The following is a 21,557-nucleotide window of genomic DNA, read 5'->3' as shown; positions in this document are numbered from 1 at the left end:
AAATACTACAAATATTTGGGAAACAATAAGCAGAGGCCAAATTTGTTCCCATATCCAAGCAGTTAGTCTTGGGCTCCAGTATGTAATAAACAGGATCATGAGAGTCATAGAGGAACTAACCCTTTCAGGATGCACAGACAGCTATGATATGACTGACCGCTATCAGAGAAAGCAATCAAAATATTATGGAAATTTAGGAAAAGCAAAATTAAACAAAAACCAATGATAACATGGAAAACTACTAATTAGGGAGTGAATGTTCCTATTACGAAGGCCTTTTTACCTTCTTGAAAACATCTGATTCATGTAAGTGGAGGGCTCTTTCTGTATATGACATCTTACTACTTAGAGGAAAAGGGAAAACAAAATTCAAAATAACTGAATATTGGTCAGAAAAAAACTGCAAGAAGTTTTGGAAATTTAACGAAATATAATGTGTAATTTCTTTCCGAATCCAATTTACGTATATATGATACATACTGTAAAATAGCATATTTGGAACTGAGTTATGACATTTCAGATTGACTTTCTGATAGTACGGTCTCAACATTCTACATGGTCTTTATTTAATCAACAAAAAATTTACCAGTTGAATAAAGGATTATTGTTGAATTTGATAGAATGACAGATTTCAGTTATGAGGTGAGGATTTGAAGGAAATACATTTGGAAATTAGAAACTATGACACCTAGAGGACTTATGTCTCACTAAATATGAAGGAATAGTTAAACTGAGTCAATCTTCATTGATTGTGATTGTGATTTTTAGCATTTAAGATGGTGATTTTTAAGCACTCCTGGAGGAGGGAGCTGATTCCCAAGGACATCTTCCAGATGGACTTCATCCTTTTGAGTCTACAACACAAGCTTCCTCACTCCAGGAGGTATTCCTCCTCATATACTACATTATTTTATATTTCTCATTCTGAAACTTTAAAACAACTCTATTCCCAAATAAAAAGTCAATTACTTCTTAATTTTTGGCAAGGTTATTATTTAAGATGGCACCAAATCTATAATCAAAAACTACTAAGACTGTTGGAGAGAAAAATGAATTGAATAATAAATATGTCAATGCATTTCCCTTTATTGTTTCTATTCTCTGAAGTATATATTCAATACATTTTTAAATATAAATTTTCATTAAATTTTAAATATTTTCAGGAATTCCAATTGTATATTTTTGAATCTTCATGCACATGAAAATCTCTTTCCAGTGCTTTTATCCATGAAAAATTTCTTAGATGAAAAATAAATTCTTTGGTCACACAATATAGAATATACATATACACACACACAAAGGCATTTAGATTCTATTGAGCATGTTTATGAGTGATTTAATGGTTTTGTTTTAGAAATTGCATCCATCACAGTTATTTAAACTTATGATGAAAAGGTTAGGAATACCTGTAAATTGTATGAAATTATTTTAAGAGACAGATTAGCAAAACAGATTAAAGACTAATGATCTTTTAATCTGGACATATTTGATCCTTGTACAACGTCTCTTAGAGATCTGGGAATGAGTCCCTTGTTCCTTACTAATCAGAATGTTAAACTACTGAGCTTAGTTTCATGTGTAACCTTTCTATATTTTCCTGTGTTCTTATGGGTACTTTTCCTCTTTTCTATTCATTTAATCATTTGCGCATTTATTCATTCAATAAGTACGCACTATGCAGCTAGGTGAACTTTCTTTTAGGCTTTGAGGTCTCATCAATGTTGAGACAGAAAAGGAAAGTTAATTTCACAGATTGAGAATGCAGGAGGGAAATGAATTACAAATAAAGAGATACTGAAATGATTTTGAGTGGTGAACTGTTCTGCAGAAAATAAACCAGAGTAAAGGGACAGATGCTGACAGGTTGCAAATGAGCTGAGGACTGCCAACTCTCCATGTCTCTCTCTTCTGCCTCTTTGCCTTATTTGGTTCTTTCCTCTTGTTCTGTCTTTCTTTCCACCACTCTTATGGGCTGCTTCTTTCTATGCCCTTATTGGCAAACTAAAAATATAGTGACCATGGTGTTGAAGATGTTTGCTGATGAATATGCAAAAGAATGAGAAACCAAGGCACAGGAAAAGGTGGAATATATCTATGTGTAGTTCTGGACATTAGATTTGTCTATTTCTACCAGACTTTATCCTGGATATATATTGCAATAAACTTGTAAAAATTATTATTCCCTTAAAAGCAAAAAAACTGATGGCTCTCTAAATTTCATCGTATCAATTATTGATATCTTTGTACTGTCATGTGTTAAAGAATCCAGATTCGATATGTATAACCACCTAAAATGCAAAAAAAAAAAAAAAAAAGTTTATTTCCCACTTAAGATCTGGACTTAAAAATAAGCTGTCAAATGTACATGATGTAAAATGCTTACACATTAATGTTGTTGTTTTCTTTACATAGTTTAACCTAGAAGTTCAATTGCAGTTTTATGTTTTATGTTAAACATTATATTTCCCACTATCTTCAAGGAATAGCATTGTTTTTTAACATGAATATATAAATTTTCAAATATCAAGTTACAAAGTATTTAATGAACTAAAACATAAAAAACAAAATTCCAGCTTTAAAGGAATTCCCCCATGGCCATTTAAAAGATTAAAACACTTTTTAGTACTCCTTTTAGTATTTTGTTTATTCTAATATCTCAAAAATTACAGAACAGATCCAGAATCTGTCAAAGGTAATTGGACTGAGAGGAGTACAGATGGAAGCGTAACAAAATATCAACGACCAGCAAAGCTGTCAGCCAAAATTAGGAAATGCGACCTGTGAAACAATTGAAAAAGTGCAGTTTGGCTTTTGGAATACATTGGCTCCAGAGCAACTAATCATTAATACTAATCATTAATACTTCTATCATTAATACTTCTACAACTAATCATTCTACGACTAATCATTAATACTTCTGATTCACTGATTTCTGAGTTTATTTCCCTAAAAAGATGCCACATTTCATACTTCTTTGGATTCTGCTAGTACCCCAAGAGCTCTTACTTGTTACCCATTCCTTTTACAAGGTCAAGCTGAGCACATTCCCAAGGCTAATTATACAGTGGACACAATGCAAATTCAGGAGAATTCTTCTGAATGATAACACCTTGTAGTAACTGCTCGTTAACAGCCACACCCAGAGTGACCTGGAGAAGCTGGACTAGTCTGTCGGCACTAATGGTTAAAATATGCTGCTGAAAGACGAGCCACAGGCCCTTGCTCCCTCTCTGTGCTCCCAGTCAGAGGCAGTCTTGTAGCCTCTGCTCTGCCTCATCACCACATGCCAGGGAAATGCACAGAAACAGGTGGTCTGACCCATTCCCAATCTCATCCTTGTGTATGACTGAACAAAGCTTGTACAATTTACTATATTGAAATTGAAAATCCCTTCAACAGAAGTGCAGCAATGATAAACATTCAATATCCTTAACCCAATCCATTCTTAATAACTTCATAAGGAAAGGGCTTTTTGAGAATTGAGGGATATGAACAGACTTTAATCTTAGTACGGCATTAAACTGGGCTTCAGCATCACTACTTTTGGTAGGGCAACTGACATTGTGGGGGTCCCATGAGGGATCAGCATCTGGTACAGGAAACCTCCTGTTTTGTTCTCAGTTGCCAACCTGCTCAACACCTGTCCATGCCCACACGTGCAAGGGCTAACTATGAGATTGTGGAGACCACAGCGTCCATGTTTGTATGTTACAGTACTTCTGGAGAGGAACATGGTAACAGCTGGCAGCTTAGCAACTGCCACCATCTAATTTCAGTACAGATTAAGGTTTTAGAAATCCTGTACTGGAAATGTTCTTGGCAGAGGCCAAAGGTGCTATGAGAGTTATTTAAAAAAAATAAAAAGTAAAAAAAAAAAAAAACAAAAAAACCCTCGGAGCTTGATTTAATCAAGAAAAATGAACATATCTTCAAGATCTTGATAGATTTGAGGGAATATATATTTATCATCAACTGTCTTGACCAACTGACCTAAAAAAAGATTTAGAAAATCCTTATACTAATTAAAAAAGGTATTTTTAAAAAAACAATGCTCAGAATGATTTGCATTTATTCATTTATATAATACATATTTAGTCAGTTTCTACTCATGTACCACACAGTGCTCTTGTAGCCTAAAGGTCCTTTAGGTCCTAAAGGTTTTGTAGAACATAAGGTCCTTATATTCATGGAGCATACATTGTAGAAAGGATAAAGAGATTTTTTAAAAGTATAACTAAAATAGGAGGTAAGTCTTCTGAAAAATATAAACAGGTCAATGTGACAGGGAAGGAATTGGAAGATACTTTATTTAACAAATTAGGCTATGGCCATGTATGAGTGCGCCATATGAATCCAGCTTATGTATACAACTATAATGTACTAATTGAAATAATAATAATAGGGACATCAGTGGAATAGAACAAGCCTATGTAGGGAGGGAGGACAGGAGGGAAAAGGAACTTATTGGGGAATGAGGAATGAGACTGCTCAAATTATGTGCATGTTAAAAAAATACTTTCTCAATAGGACCCCTAAAGCTCAGGAAATAATGCCAAGAATGAATAAACGAGACAGAATCAAATTAAAAAACTTCTGCACAGCAAAGATAAAAATTAGGAATGTAAAGAGAGAACCCACAGAATGGAAGAAAATCTTTGCTTCTGACAGATTATATCTAGAATATATAAGGAGATAAAAAACAAAGAAAATCAAATAACCCAATTAATAAATGGGCAAATGAATTCGATAGACCCTTCTCAAAAGAAGAATACAACAAATAAACATGAAAACATGCTCAACATAATTAGCAATTAGGGAAATGTAAATCAAAACTACACTGAGATTTTATCTCACACCAGTCCCAATGGCAGTCATCAAGACTATTAAGTATGGAGAAGATGTAGAGAAAAAGGAACAATTTTACACTGTTAGTGGGACTATAATTTAGCACAACTGCTCTAAAAATCAGTATAGAAGTTCCTCAAAAGACTAGGCATGGAACCACTGTATGACTCACTATAGCACTTGTCAGTATTTACCCTGAAGAATTAAAGGCATCTTACTGCAGGGATACATGCATATCCATTTCACAGGAGCACAATTCACAACAGCCAAACTATGGAAATAGCCTAAGAGTTCATCAACAGGCGAATGGATAATTAAAATGTGGTAGATATACATAACAGAATTTTATTTAGCCTTAGAGAAAAATGAAATGATGGCATATTCAGGAAAATAGATGGAACTGGAGACCATCATGTTAAGTGAAATAAGTCAAACTCAGAAGATTAAGGGTCCTATGTTTTCTCTCACATATGCAGAAGCTAGAGAGGAAAAAGGGGAAGAAGGTGGGATGGACCTCCTAAAAACCAAAGAAAGATCAGCAAAGGAACCAAGAGGTGGGAGGTGTGGAGGGAGGGGGAAATGCTGGGGAGTGATACTGACCAAATTATATTGTTATATTTTGTGCATATATGAATATGTCACAATGAATCCCATTGATATGTACACCTATAATGTGCCAGTAAAATGTGGGAAATAATTATGGGCATGTATGAATATGGTATAATGAATCATATTATTAGGTATATTATAATCTATCAGTAGATAAAATAAGTTGGGTGAATGGAAAAGGCATATTTAAAAAGTTAACATTTGATGTTCAACATCTCTAGTAATAAGAGAAATGCAAATCAAAACCACCCTAAGATTCCATCTCACCCCAATTAGAATGGCGATTATCAAGAATACAAGCAACAACAGGTATTGGCGAGGATGTGGGGAGAAAGGTACACTCATACATTGCTGGTGGGGCTGCAAATTAGTGCAGCCACTCTGGAAAGCAGTGTGGAGACTCCTTAGAAAACTTGGAATGGAACCACCATTTGACCCAGCTATCCCACTCCTTGGCCTATACCCAAAGGACTTAAAATCAGCATATTACAGAGATACAGCCACATCAATGTTCATAGCTGCTCAGTTCACAATAGCCAGATTGTGGAACCAACCTAGATGTCCTTCAATTGATGAATGGATAAAGAAACTGTGGTATATATACAATGGAATATTACTCAGCCATAAAGAATGATAAAATTATGACATTTGCAGGCAAATGGATGAAATTGGAGAATATCATGCTAAGTGAGATAAGCCAATCTCAAAAAAACAAAGGACGAATGATCTCACTAATAAGTGGATGATGATACATAATGGGGGGTGGGAGGGGTTAGTGTTAGGGTTAGAGTTAGGGTTAGGGAGCGGGGCAAGAATGGAGGAAGGAAGGACTGTATAGAGGGAAAAGAGGGGTGGGAGGGGTGGGGGGAAGGGAAAAAATAACAAAATGAATCAAACAGCATTACTCTATGTAAATTTATGATTACACAAATGGTATGCCTTTACTCTATGTACAAACAGAGAAACAACATGTATCCCATTTGTTTACAATAAAAAAATAAAATAAAATAAAAAAAATAAAAAGTTAACATTTGAACTGATTCCTGAATAGGTAGGCAGAATGAGGCAGTCATGGGGAAAAAAGCAGTATAAGTTTCCAAAGAGAGGTTTAGGAAGAGTCAAACAATCTGGGTGGAAAGTAGGGGACTTAATTTGAAGGCTCATTTGCACAGAAATCACACAAAGTCCATGTTATTGTATATATTTGCAATACCAGTGAAGGGGGGTTGGTGACTATAAGATGTTAAACTCCTACCTTTGGCACTGCAATCAATCTGGGGAAAGAACAATAGAAGTCACGATGCTGCTCACTGACATGGAAGTTTGGGGCCAGAATATATAAAGTCTCAAGGTTATGGTTATGTTAGTGTATGTGCAATGGGAAGTCACTGGGAAGATTTAGGTAGCCAATTGCCATAATGTGAGTTATGGTTCAAATAGATCATTCTGGCAACATAAAAAAGAGATTGTAAGGAGAGTGATGGAAGAGGAAGCAGAGAGAACAGCTAGGAATCACTGTAGCATCCATGTGAAGGTGATGGCAGCTTCAGTTAATATGGTGACAGAGCAGATAAACATGAATGGGAACACTATTGTGGCTATAGAATAAATTACATTTTTGGATTGATATGAGGGTAAGGAAAAGAGGGGATCAAAGATGACACATAGGTTTTCATTTAAGTATGGTCAGGTATAAATCAGCTGTATGTTTCATATCAGGAGACAGGCATACTCTGCGTGGAAAATGTATAAATATGTATATGCATATGAATGCACGCATATTCACAATAATACACATACATATGCACACAGCATTTTAAAATGAAGTCTTGTAAAACAGTTTTCAAAAAACAGTAAGACCAGAAATATTGGATTCAGACTTCTCAATATTGTACAATTCTCACTCACAGGGGCTGTGCTTTTTCATGTGGATGTGAGATGTACAAAGGAGAGGGATCAGACACTGCTCTGGGAGCTAATCATGAAAATATCAATGAACAACTTTTTTTTAAGAGAACACAGGGCATATGTAAGAGAGAGAAACGGTCATATTGCTATCACTACGTGGTCCATATGAGATTGCCCTCACCCTTTTTAGCCATTTTCTCACTCCACCTTGCCTGAGCCCTTTTATAATTTTAGCTTTTGAGATAGGAAAATGCCCATTTAATGTTTTAGAGCAATTTTAAGAGGAAGTGTATTGTGTGTTGATGTCCCAGGGTTAGTCACATAAATTAATATGGCCATCAACATTTTTTTTTTTTTGCTATGGAAAACTCAATTATTAGAAAGCAAAAGTTATCTTAAAAATGAAACCTAAATTCAAAAGTTATTTTTCTCTCCCATTTGGTTCCATATTAACCCCACAACCAAAATAATTTTCAATTTTCTTTTCTATTTAAGATGTGCATTTTGAAAGATAAAATAACATGCAATGTAACAAAATTATTAACTATAAAAATGACATAACTGAGAAAAAAAACAGCCTAAGTTTTGGTCAATATTTAAACGGTCATCAAAAGATTTATAATCTTCCTTAAATTACAAGGATCTGTGCCCTTTGATTAGTAATTTCTTTTCTATAGGAATACTCCCACATATATAAGATTAGTATCCAGGAATTACCCATATAACGATGATAGCATTGTGGGCAAAAAAGAAATAAATGTTTAAACAAGAGCAATTATTACATAAATTATATAAATCTATATTATAAGATATAATCATTCACTTAAAGTTCAATTAAATTATAAGATAGATTTTTATATGTTGATATGGCATCTTCACTCTGGTATGTTTTTCAAGGAGAACAAAGCAATTCACAGAGCAGAAGCATATGGAGTGTCTGTGTGTGTGCATCTACACACACACACACACACACAATGATACAACTTTAGAAGGCCATGCTATTAACAGTGGTTAAATGGCTACTTTTGAGAATGAGAAAGAAGGGAGGTGGCAGTACTAGGGTGTTGGTAGGACTTCCAATTTTCTACCATAAAAGCTGAATGGTTCAGTTTCATCCTCCACTGTGCATGTCCAATTTAAAGTACACAGCTAGACAGTCACCATCCTATGACTTTCTTCATCTGACAGCAGTTCATTTGATCACTTCACATTATCTTCCTGCCAGAAGCAAACATCAGCTGATGTCTTAGACTAAACCTAGACCATATAACTGAACTTCACAATCTGTACTTAGTAGTGGTATTTTCAAATACGTGAGAGGAGTCTCCTGCAGCTGATGCTCAGGTGTGTTGACTCTTTCAGAAATCAATAGTCTGGGGCAGCTACTTCTTTATGTTTAAAGTACTTTTTGATGGCATCTTCTTACAGTGCTTCTCACATGTGTGCAGCATGTACTGATCACTCAGTGGCATGGCTGACTGTTTACATCCTGTGCCAACTCAGCTGATATGTAATTAACATTATGTCTTGAGAGCCTGCTGTTGTTTGCAGCAACTTCAAGTCCTTATTCTGACACATCGACAACAAGCAGTGAACACTTGATACAGGGCCAAGACAACATCGATGTCTCCTTCAGTTTCCAGTGATGTCACACAGAAAGTGGCCTTCACAAACATAGGGCTGTTTCCACCAGCACTCCTGGCTGATTCTTTAACATAGGAATGTTGTTTTATACTGCACAATAGTCATGATCCACAGGGATTATCATATATATCTGTCTGTCATCAGATCAGTCATAGTTGTATACATAAATTTAATAGTGGCTGTATGGCAGAGAAAATAAGACTCTCTACAGTCTCACAGAACTGAATTTGCTTGACTCTACCCCATACTAAACTAACTTGGGTAAATGACATAATCCCTCTGCATACCGGTTTTCTTTACTGTACAATGGGGGTAATTATAATGCCAATCCTTGGATTTATTCTGAGTAGTAAATAAGATGATGCATTAAAAATGCTTTAAGTAAGTACTTGCCACAAAGTAATTACCTAACAAATATCAGATTAAATATAGTAATTATGTTCATAGGTAAGTGCTTCAAGAATTTTTAGATTGATTATAGAATATGCAATATGGGACATATGATTATTTGCGTGTTAGCAGAATATAGAAGAAATAATTCCACTTGGTTAAATAATAGAGTTTTAAAGCTCTTAAATGTTTTATTACAATGAACTATAATATAGTATAGTATCATACGTATTTTATACCAATAATATTTTCCAAATCTAGTAGAAAACCATTGGACAAGCTTAGGAAAAGGAAATAAGAAATATATATAAGTTTAATTTTAGTAAGATTTCAAGTATATTTGCCAAAATTACATTCTTTAAAATTTGGCTTGAACCAAATTCACCTTTGTCTTAAAAAAAAAAAATGCAGCCTCTTAGAAAACTTTAGAATTCACTTTTTATTTTATCAGGGTCAGAATCTAAACAAGAACCTCAACTAATCTTCCTAAGAAGCTAAACAAACACCCAACATTAATGAGTAATCTATTTTCCCATTTTCTTGACTCTGATTTAAATTGACGTTTTTGCTTCCGATTTTCATGTTTATTTGAAAGCCTTTGATAAGCCTTTTCTGCTCAGTAGCTCCTCGAGTGTTCACTTTGAACAATGACTTTGCAGCTGGTCAAACCTGACTCTCAATCAATTTTTATGAGCACAAATTCTTGGGCTGATGGCTAGGTCTCCAGCTACATCACTCATGTAACACACACTCACGAGTGGTGATGAGATTCGCATTATCACCAGAGCACCATTCTGCCGATGGCAGCAGCAGACACAGCAGGGGGATGCTGTCCTCCCTACGAAAAATGACTCCTTCACCTTTCAATAATGCTGCCTGCAGGTACGGACCGACAAGCTGTGTGCAGATGGAATGAGAGCTGTCTTTACAAATACTCGTAGAAACTACCCAGTTCCTCTCAATGGGTCATTCTCATTGAATCTCCATACATATCCATCTTGATTTTGAAGAGAGTGCATTCAATTTGTCTTCCCATTACATTTGGAATTGAAAGGAAGATTCAATTGTTTAAAACTTCAAAGAGTTGTCAGACCACTGGCATGTATATTTCAATACATTTGGGCATGGGATTCTCTGAGTGCATATGTATATATGTACATGTACATACACAGTATTTAACTATGGCTTTGATTTTAAGATGTTACTACAGGTAGAATAAATCCAAATTCATTATGGTTTGGGGAGTATTTTGCCTATATTTTAATTCAGGAACATAGGGGTTAACCATCTACTTTGATTTACACAAGATATTGCTTTTCAAATGTAAAATATACACTATAGTTATTGGGAGGACTTTTATCTCCATGGGTAATTTTCTCCAAAGACATACCAATTATCAATCTCAAAGTGTTATAATTCCTTCTTTCATTTCTAAACTGTCTAAATGGGTTATAATCAAAGTATTTGTGTCTGTAACTTTTGATTCTTGTGATCACATGCTAGAAAATAAGAAAAGGGGAAAAAGATGACCAACCACCTCCGCCTCCTGCCACAACTTTTCTCCAGTCAAAAGCAGGAGGTGATCAAATGATATCTCAAAACTGGTCTACAAAAGTCTAATTTTCATATTAGAACAATCATTAGTACATTAGAAACTCTTTGAGCCTACAGTTATTTAACCAGATCTCCAGATTAATAAGTGTCCTCCACTCATTGCTTAAAGCAAATGAGCCACTGGACATTTTGGTTACAGGGTCATTGTCTCACTACTTTCCTACACATTTCTATCAGTTAAACTCTATTGCTTCTTAAGAGGCAGTTTGGTTTGTTCCCAAACTGTTTATGCCAGTAACACTACTAACATTCTGGAATTAAATGAAATTCTACATGAATGCATGGAACATAACTGATAAAGAAGATTAATGTTTTACAAAAACTCAACGAAAACAAATCACTATGACCAACTTGTTGAATCTGATGTAGGTAAGACATCTATGAGATAGGAATAAGATTAAAATGTCCAGAAAGAGCTACACTAAAATTGCTTTGTAAATATATTTAAATTCTTGCACCAATGTAAAGTAACTGAACATGGAAACTGGAATGATCACAGAGAACTCTGAACAGGGAACACTTATTCAAAGCAAATGCTTGAACTTTATAACAAAAGATTAACTCGTGTGTGTGTGTGTGTGTGTGTGTGTCTTTTATTAAAGATTAGTTCTAACCACATTTTAATCAGAAATAAAATGGACTGTGTGGCTGCCATGTAGATAAATCTACTTTTGACTGAATTTTTATACTTTCAAGAAGAAATCATGGTGTCATGAGACATTAATAAAGGTGATTTTATTCAACAACTGATGCATGGTGGTAACTCTGAAAGATAGCAAATGACAATCTTCTATCCTAGGCATTTTACCACATCAAGCTTGCTTCATGTGTTGTAGGAATGAATGAGATTTTAGACTGTTCTAAGAATTCCAAAAGTGATTCTCTTTTCAGATATTTCCTATATTTCTTTTGAGAAAGGCATAACATGAACTTTTCATGGAATGGAATGACTTTTACTTGGAAAATTATGCTTTAATCTAAATTTAATTTAATAAGTATATTCTATGAGCAAAGGTTATTATGATTTAAAAAGTCAGCCAAATCACATTCTGAATCTGTCAAAATTCAAAATCTAGTCATCAATAAACATAGCAGTCAACCTGATTTCAAAACGTATCCATGTGGGTAAGTAACATATGGCATAGTTGCATAAAAATGAGTGATTTCATGAATTAGTATTTATCTGTAAAAGATCAGAATGATACAGCTGTTTTCAAGGGATGGTCCTGGAATCCTGCAGATCCTAAAGATCATTTCAGGGGATTTATGAGGTCAAAAGGATTTTTATAACAATATTTTTATAACAGTATTTTGGCTTTTTCATATTTAATTGCTCATGACTGTATAGTAGGGCTTTTCCATGCTTTATCGGACATTGCAACAAACTGAACGTGGAAGATGATATGAGAATAGTGCTGCATTCTATGATGCCAGACAACAGAGAGATGTACAAAAGCACCAAACAGTCCACTCATTTCACTAAATTGCTTCACTTGGGGAAGACTTATTTGACATAGAATGTTATTTATGTTAGCATATAATGAGTTTACTATCTTTACTTTTAAATGAATTAAGTAGTAAGTTTTTCAGTTTTAATTTTGAACCCAATAATAGTGACAGATATAACTCACATCAATAAGTTTTAGAACCATGTCTTAAATTGATTATGTAACAGGAAAAAAAAATGACTAACCTGAACAAGGACAAAGTAACGTTTTTTCCATCTTTTCCAAACCTTCTGTCCAAGGGCATACAGATATCTGGTATAAAAAATAAGAAAAATAACATTTTACATGAATAATGTTGTGGTTCCTTATATCATATTTTTTCCATGGATGTTTATCTTTGAGACCAGCCTGCTAAAGGCAGTTTTCATTTGGAATCTGAGACGACACACAGCTACTGTTACAAAATGACTGAGCTTGTTCTAGGTTCTTGAAAGGGAATTGATTTATGTGGCTTATCAATTTGTCAGTCCTTACCACAAATTGAGCGAAGTAGGAGTTACAAAGGATAATCAAAGAACCAGTTGGAATTTTATTCTTGCACACACTTCTTAGGAGAGACAAAGGCTACAAACTGAGGACATAGTACTAAAAGCTTCAGATCTCAGATGACCAGGCCTGGATAGTGCAGCCTGGGAAGGAGCCAGCTATAGAGTCAAGAAGCAGAGTGAAGGGTCACTGTCCAGCTGGGTGACCCCAAGATGTGCCTGCACCAATGTGTTTCCATTTCTTCATCTATCAAACCACAGGACTGGATCTGCTGATTTCCAACATGTGCCAGGTCCATCATTTTAGGACTTCCCTGACTTAATGGAAGTATCTTAGTTCACATTTTTTTTTTAAAATATGAAATTCAGATAATAATGAAGACAAGGACGTTGTATAGTTTATATCATTTCAACCATGTCTTTTGACTTTGCATCAGCACTTGTCAGCTGAAGTGAAATGATTAATGTGGTCAATAATTTGAGACTAGAACTTTGGTCCTTAATGAATGTATAGAGATATGCTGAGGTATCCACAAAGGTAAAAGAAGAGATTAAAATTTAATCAAGGGTGAGTTTATCAAGAAAAGAGCTATTTTAAAATTATTCCATGGAACCATACATGTGCTTCCTACAAAAGTGGAAATGCAGACTTAACTTTAAAATTAAAGAAACATTTTGTCACAATTCCTTTATCTCAAGTGAAAGCTTAAAAGTGCAGGGTTTTTCAAACTAAATTTTTATGTAATCCTAAATGGTAAAAAAGAGTATCATGGGCCCCAGTTCAGTGGTAGAGCACTTGCTGAGCATGTGTGAGGTTCTGAGTTCCATCCCTTGGACCAGAAATAAAACAAAACAACAAACACTGTACGTAAAACAGTTTATTTAGGGGCTTAAAGTCTTCAGATCTCCTCTCACAATTTTCATGGCTGAAATTTTAGCTTGAATTTTAGTTTCTTATTAAAATAATCTTCTTTTGTAACAAACTAAACATACTTCTTGTTCCCTGTAAGTAGAGTAATATGGAATGGGACATCGGCTAGGGTGTGGTGAAATGGATGGACACTCTTATTTCCTACCAGTGGGGAGGGTAACATAAGACCATGTTCCTGTAGCATAGCAAGGTAATAAGTAGAACACTCCTATTGTTTTAGTCTTTTATAATAACACAGTGAATATCTCATTGCATAATATCTAAAAAGAGCAGAATTCAGTACTACACCCATCCTTAGTAAGCTGGAATTTTTAAGAAATATATATACAAAATGAATATTCTAAAGTATTAATAACAGTATCTTTGAGTAATGTAATTATGGTACATTTAAGTTTCCTGTATTTTCTAGATTTTCAAAATCAGGAAAAAAAATGGAGTTATTAAAAGTCAAAAACAACTGGGTCCTTGCATTGCAAACATCATCAAAATCGCTCAAATCAATTATGTATTTTCTTTTACGCACATTAGCTAGCTGGAGAATCTGGTGAGCTTCTTTCTGGCACTCATGTTACCCTTTATACTATTGTCTGTGCTTGTAGACATAATGTGAAATCTGTTAATGACTGGCAGAAACATCTACCACTCTTCTCACCTGCTCACTGTTTCTTCTCAGGGTCCCCTTAAAGCCCTGTGCACACCTTTGCTCTAGCCTCTAATTTCTCCTCCCTGGTTCTAGTGATAGGTGTTCAGCTGTTCTCTTTCTTGTTCCTTTATGATTTCCCTCTCTTGAAATGCACATACCCAAGTTCCTGTTACAGGGTTAACAGTAATGACCTCAGGAGCTAGATGCTGTGGACATGACAGCTGTCCTCTCTAAAAGCACACCAACAGGATACATGCCCAGTAGCTGCCCAGCAGCCACAGAGGACTTCTGAAAGAAACTTTGCCTGTGACCAGAGTCCACTTCTCGGCTCTTTCCAAGTGTCTCACTTGGCAGACCTCTGGGCAGCTGGGTGACTGTGAATAGTGACATAAACTATCAACAACACAAGGAAGTTAGTGTGAGTTTTATTGACAGTGAAAGTCCTGTGTGACAAACACCAGTCAGCTGCAACATCATTCAAAATTATGAATTAATAAATTTGGAATGAAAATTTATGATTTCTCTACAGACAGATAGAAGAGGGGTTGGCAGACATATGCATATTGTATTTGGGAATGCTGTATTTATATTAATGAATTGTTATAAGAAATAGAACAAGAAGGAACTGGGGATTGGAACAAGGGTATACATGTAAGTGTTCTGAAGCAGTTTGGGATGTTGCATTTTAAGGAAAAATCCAGTTGAACATGTACAAAAGTGACAACTGACCAAATGTACCCAGAAACTAACTGGTCATACAAATTTTACCAGCTCTCAACATAAGAAAAGATAATAACATTTAATAAAACATTACCTGCAAAGTAATGTTATAAATGTTATACAGAAAATAATATATTAGTTTGTTCTCTTAATGTTTTCATATTAGATAAAATTCTAATGCAAAAACTGAACATGGGTGAAATACATCAGCAAGATAACCATACCAAGTAAGAATACATTAGATTTCACTTCAACACATTACAATTTATTTTTTGCAATAAGCATGAATTCTGGGATCAGATACTAAGTCCCATTGTAGAGATGTTTTTTCCAGGGTACAAAAGAAGATTCTTGGCTTAAGGGACATATTTTACAACCAGGGAAGAATGAAGAAAAAAAGAGTTTACCAATATTGGTGAAGAGGAAAAAAACCTAAAAGCAAACTAAGAATCAAATGATTAGGTTGTCACTAAAAGTGATACAAAAAAAATTACTAATGTACAGAAAATTCTTGCTAAATAAAACAAGCAGTCACATGAGCTCATATTTTCTACATGTAAAAAAATATAGAAAATTCAATGAAAAGTTAGACCTGTAGTTAATATCTATCTGGTGAGATTAAAGATGGATTTCACATCCTTCTTTTTGGCTTTTTGCCTTTCTACAATGTATGCACTATATCTTTCTTCCCCTGTGTTTCATAAGGATTATTAGCAGTTTAAATAAAGTAAAATTCACCTGCTTCAGGTGTACAACTTGACAAATGTTTCTACAGTCATACAACCATGACCCCAATCAACTTATGGAACATTTCTATCTCCTCCAAGTTCCCTCATTCTCTTTATGATTAATCACCTCCTCAAAACCCCAGCTTTGGCAACTATTGATTTGATTTCTGACTTTTTCATTTCCAAAAACACCATTTAATTGGAATTATGTAGTACATATATTTCATTGAATGAATTCACCTCAATATGACCAGCTGGTGGACATTTGAATAGTTTCTACATATTTGGACATCGAAATTGAAGCCACTATAAACATTTGTGTCTTGAGGTCAGCAAAAGTTTTCATTTCTATTGGATAAGTATCCAGGAGTGGGATTGATAGATCATATTGAAAGTGTAGGATGAACTTTATAAGAAACCGCCAAACTGTTTTCTAGAGTGGCTGTCCCACTTGGTAGCACTACTAGCAACATGAGATAGACATCTTATTTTTTAATCAGAAAAATATTATTATTCAATATTTTGGATTATGACTTTATAAATATTTCTGGTGTGACTAAGGTTAAAACCTAGAGATGAAAGACAAGGTGCTTTTCTTTATGTCTTGAGGACATTGGAGAGCTCTACAGGTTTTCATGGAGATATAGGCTTCCAACTTTCAATACCATCACACTGTGCAATCTGGAGTAGTCTAAATTTTCTACAGATGAATGATCTTATCATTTGGGAGGGTTGGAATGAGAGTGAGTGAGGAAGAGTTAAAGTCATTTGAATATTTGGCAATCATCAGATAATCAATTTATTAGATAACGTCTGTAAAAATCAAAATATGTCCTCTCCTAATCTATCTTCATGCCTAGCATTACTACTGAATTACTGTTTTTTTAAAATGTTAAGCACTACATTATAAATTATTTCTTTTATGGTAGTTAAGGTCCAATAGGTATTTTTAAACTTCAGGAAAATAAAACTTACATTTAGCCTGACATTATATTTTACTAGACAATAGATGCTGTTCCTTATGCTTACTGTTCTAATATTCTTACTAAAAAATGAGTTATTCTCTATAGACTATATACATATCTGTAACCAATATTGAAAGAATTTGTATACAATAAATTGACTTGACTTCAAACAGTCAAATATAATTTGATCTTTCTTTAGTGATATAGAAACCCTATAGTAATCTCAAGGTCATTATAAAAAACATCAATTATAACTGCATAATACTGTGGGGGGAAAAGTACAGCTGATAGGACTAAATATAACTATTTGATATACAATGGAAATAGTATTAATTAAACAGATCCTTTATAGCTATTTACTTGTCACTTATTTCTATTTCATGAAAATATCCAGTATTTTTTTAAGCCTAGTTTTCAAATTTTCTTATCCTCTGCATTTCTAGACAAATTAGTGTCTTAGTGTTTTATGAAATTGGATTCTTCCAGATAAAGATGTGGAAGAACATTTTCCAAGAAATGTGTTTCCAGTCCTAGAAGTGGACAGAATCTTGGTTGGTGGATCTGTTCTTCCTCAATATTTTGTCATCTGTTGGGTTATTACTGTATGATTAATTCATGTCAAAATGTCCTTTTTTTCATATTTTTTTTATTGTAAACAAATGGGATACATGTTGTTTCTCTGTTTGTACATGGAGTAAAGGCATACCATTTGTGTAATCATAAATTTACATAGGGTAATGTTGGTTGATTCATTCTGTTATTTTTTCCCTTCCCCCACCCCTCCCACCCCTCTTTTCCCTCTATACAGTCCTTCCTTCCTCCATTCTTGCCCCCCTCCCTAACCCTCACTCTAACCCTAAAACTAACCCCTCCCACGCCCCATTATGTGTCATCATCCACTTATCAGTGAGATCATTCTTCCTTTGGTTTTTTGAGATTGGCTTATCTCACTTAGTCAAAAAGTCCTTTTTAAGAATATGTAAATCAGACCTTCCCAAATACCTGCAAACTAGGGACACAAACTTAATTGGGTTTGATGAAATGATTTATAATATCATCCAATAAAATAATATTTATCAAGCAACATAGGAGGAACATTCCATAATGGGTAGTGCAAATTTTTTTCACCTTGTTTAAAAAAAAAAAAAAAAAAGATTTGGTATTTTTTGGGTGGTGGGGCTTTCACCATTATTCTTTTTCCTCAACCTACAGAATTTGGCCTTTAAGACATTTTTTTCTCATCTTTTAAAAATTCTTTCAGTTAAGTTACAGAAATGGATGGAAAATGAGATAACAAATATTAGCAGTTTTTATGATCATGTCTCATTCTCTAGTACACTGTTAGAATATAGCCCTAGAGAAAAACCCCTAACTGAAGTTAAATTTGATCCAGTAATTATTTAAGAGGGGATAAAAGAAAGATTCTATTGCACATCTTTCACAAGCACATATTTCTGATGTTCATTTGCACTAAATATTTCCACTGAAATATTTCTAGTACATCACAATACTTTTGTAACTAGAGTATTTAGGATTATTTAAAAAGAACTGCTCAGATACAAGGTAAAAGTGTTTACTTTCATCAATACATTCAACTTAAGTATTAAGTTGTTCCTGTGAATGAAAAAATTGCCTGCTTAACTTTAAAATCTTCTCTTCTTACACAGGATTAGGTACCAAAGCAATTAGCAGCACTGACACAATGCTTGGATTTAACACAGAGTAAAGCCTTGAAGCATTTGGTTTCATAAGTGAGTATAAACACGGAATAATCTTCTGGTATTAATGCCTTTTCTAGGGTTATTTCTAATGGAGAGCACTATTTGTTCTAAGAAATATGAATAATTGCTAGGAAAGACCCAATATCAAGGAAATGTGTCTCAATGTTTCATTTGCCTATGACTTTTTTTTGATTTCTAACTAGTCTAAGGTCCTATTTCATCCCTGAATATCAGAGATATAAGAAAATTAACTTTAACACTTTTACTGTATATTTAAAATATACTGGTAGGGGAAAGCTCAAGAGAAGAAAAAAGAATTTTGGTATTCACCTACCTGATTTTTCTTTAAGAAAATAGCTAACAAGTCAAAATAGTTACTACCAACAAGGTAAACAGTGTATTTTTCATCTTCCATATTAATAGTTCTATAAGACTTTATAATACCTTATTAAAATTATACATTTCTGGTATCAACATGATCCTTAAAAGTTAACTTAATAAGCCAGCTGGGAAATATATAGACCACAGCTTCTTCTAAAAGTTTTCACTTGTGGAGAAAACTAGACTTTATGAAATTGCTCAGAATGTCCTGTGACAGCAAAGAAAAACTTTCCTTTAGCTATACACTGATCATTAACAATATATATTCTAGTACCAATAAAATGGTTTTCAACAACAGATTTACTGAATAAAATAAAATTTGGTAAAAATAAACTTCAAGAAAGACAAAAATCCACATAACTACTAGGCATCTTTTTGCTAAGTCTTAGACAACTTTCATATCATCATGTGTTAACACTGTAAAGCTTATAAAATGCTTGTTTTTGCATAGTAAATCTTTGAAAATATATTTAAAAAATAGATTCACCTATTTACTAGGTGAATAGTAATAGATTCACTAATCACATGTAATATCTGTGATTAGTCTTCCTTTTTGCCAAAACCCTCAGAAATGAGTTTTACTAACAAAGTGATTTTCTATAAATATTGTATATTCTCTGCTGATAAGCATTGTCAAAAATGTTCATGTAAATTTAAGAACTCACCTTTTGTTAGTTTTAAAAGCTGAGATTTAACTCATCTTCATATCATGGTATGAATGAAATATAACCTGTATTAATAGTATGGACACAGCTGACATACTCTATACCATGTTTGAAATAGAAACTGGTAATATAAAATAAGTGATTTAACAAAACTTTAAAAACACTTCATAAAATCTAACTTGAAGATTGTTCAAAGAGTAGCTCAACACACAAAAATTGTCCAAACACATTACTAAATATTGTAGTTTAGCTTCAATTAGAGTGGTGGCATACAGTTCTAATAGAAAGGAGAATATGACAATTTATTTGCTCTGAGACCATGCTGTGAGGGTTCATGGTTTTACTTTATGATGAAAAATCATCACTAATGAATATTTGAAAAATATAATTGTATACATAAGATGGGAATTATTCAGTGCTTGAGGAAAAAAAGGACTATTGCTTTTGACAGATCACTTATGAGTCTAGCTTTTTATTAAAGAAATGGAACAATCCATCTACATGTTGAATGATAAAGCCTTTTCTTCTACAAGGCTTCATTTTTCAAGGAAAAATAGAGAAAGAAAAAAAATCAATATATAGAGTAGTTGAGTCCTGGAAAGGGCTTTCTTAAAGAGAAACCTCAGTCAAGGTTGAAAGAGCAATTAATGCAGGCTCAAAAAGCTAGGCCATTCTGATAGAGTTCGGTTAACATGTGGCAGAAGTAATCATCCACTTGTGAAAATGATTTTCGGTTCATTCTCAAACACCTTTCAGACACTCATGATCCCATTTAACTGACAACAATACAGGCTATCTGTGGGCACCATTGCATTTGATGTGAAAACCAATAGGGACCAAATGCCCTCAGGCACTTGCAGTCATCCCTGCACGTTCTCTGCTGCTTGCATAAAAGGAACCTTCCTTTCACTACATTCTTTTATTTAACTCCACAAGATTAAGTCTTTTTTCTTTTTCTCTTCTTTTCTTTTTTTCTTTTGGTTTTGTTTTCAGCTAAGTATGAGAAAAGACACTGATTCGAGACAACACCGTGACCTGCACATTATGAAATCTAGAAGTAAATACTTTCCAGTTGGTCTTTATACTCCTTGAATTCTTATGGGAAAGAGTACAGGAGGTGGGGGGTGCAAGCCAAGGATCTCTGCCCAACAAAATTGTGTGAGAGTCTGAGAGAAATCAGAACTGAAGAAAAAACCCAAACTCCTGCTGGGTCAAGCAAGAAGTTAAATGTTTGTGCTATATAAAGAGGTGACTTATAACAGCAAACTTGAAGGAAAAGAGAATCCTTCACTTATTATAGACATCATATTTTGTGGAACCAGTAATGTAAAAACCATCATTTTTCTTTTTTAAAAGTTTCATCTACTGGGGCTGAGGATATAGTTCAGTTGGTAGAGTACTTGCCTTGCATGCATAAGGTCCTGGGTTCAATCCCTAGCACCACCAAAGGTGGGGGGGAAGTTTCAACTTCTGTTACTTAAGTGTAGCATTTATCAGCGTTATCAGATAAATATAATAGTTAAGGTATAAAAACCACCTTAAAATTGGTTTGTTGAAGAACGACCTATAAAATGAATAAAGGCAATGTGCCAAGAAAAGACCACAAACCCCATTCCACCCTTAGATAACTGATCATTTTTTTTTTTTTTTTTTTTTGCGGTGCTGGGGATCAAACCCAGGGCCTTATGCATGCAAGGCAAGCACTCTACCGACTGAGCTATCTCCCCAGCCCAGATAACTGATCATTCTTGACGGAAACATTCCAATACTCAATATGAAATGAATGCATTGTCACCTAGA

At 34.2% G+C, this 21,557-nt stretch overlaps 1 protein-coding gene across 16 annotated transcripts in view; it reads right to left on the bottom strand.

The window, feature by feature from the left end:
* The window catches only part of Cadps2 (calcium dependent secretion activator 2), a 526,649-nt gene that overhangs the window by 173,492 nt on the left and 331,600 nt on the right, over positions 1 to 21,557 (bottom strand). For all 16 annotated transcript variants that reach the window (XM_047562660.1, XM_047562665.1, XM_047562675.1 and 13 more), the window contains exon 9: positions 12,704 to 12,770. In XM_047562660.1, the coding sequence (XP_047418616.1) occupies positions 12,704 to 12,770 (67 nt within the window). The remainder of the gene's footprint in view (positions 1 to 12,703; positions 12,771 to 21,557) is intronic.

This window comes from Sciurus carolinensis, chromosome 8 (assembly GCF_902686445.1).
Source record: "Sciurus carolinensis chromosome 8, mSciCar1.2, whole genome shotgun sequence".
NCBI classification, from domain to species: Eukaryota; Metazoa; Chordata; class Mammalia; order Rodentia; family Sciuridae; genus Sciurus; species Sciurus carolinensis.
This window is presented reverse-complemented; position numbering and strand designations above follow the sequence as displayed.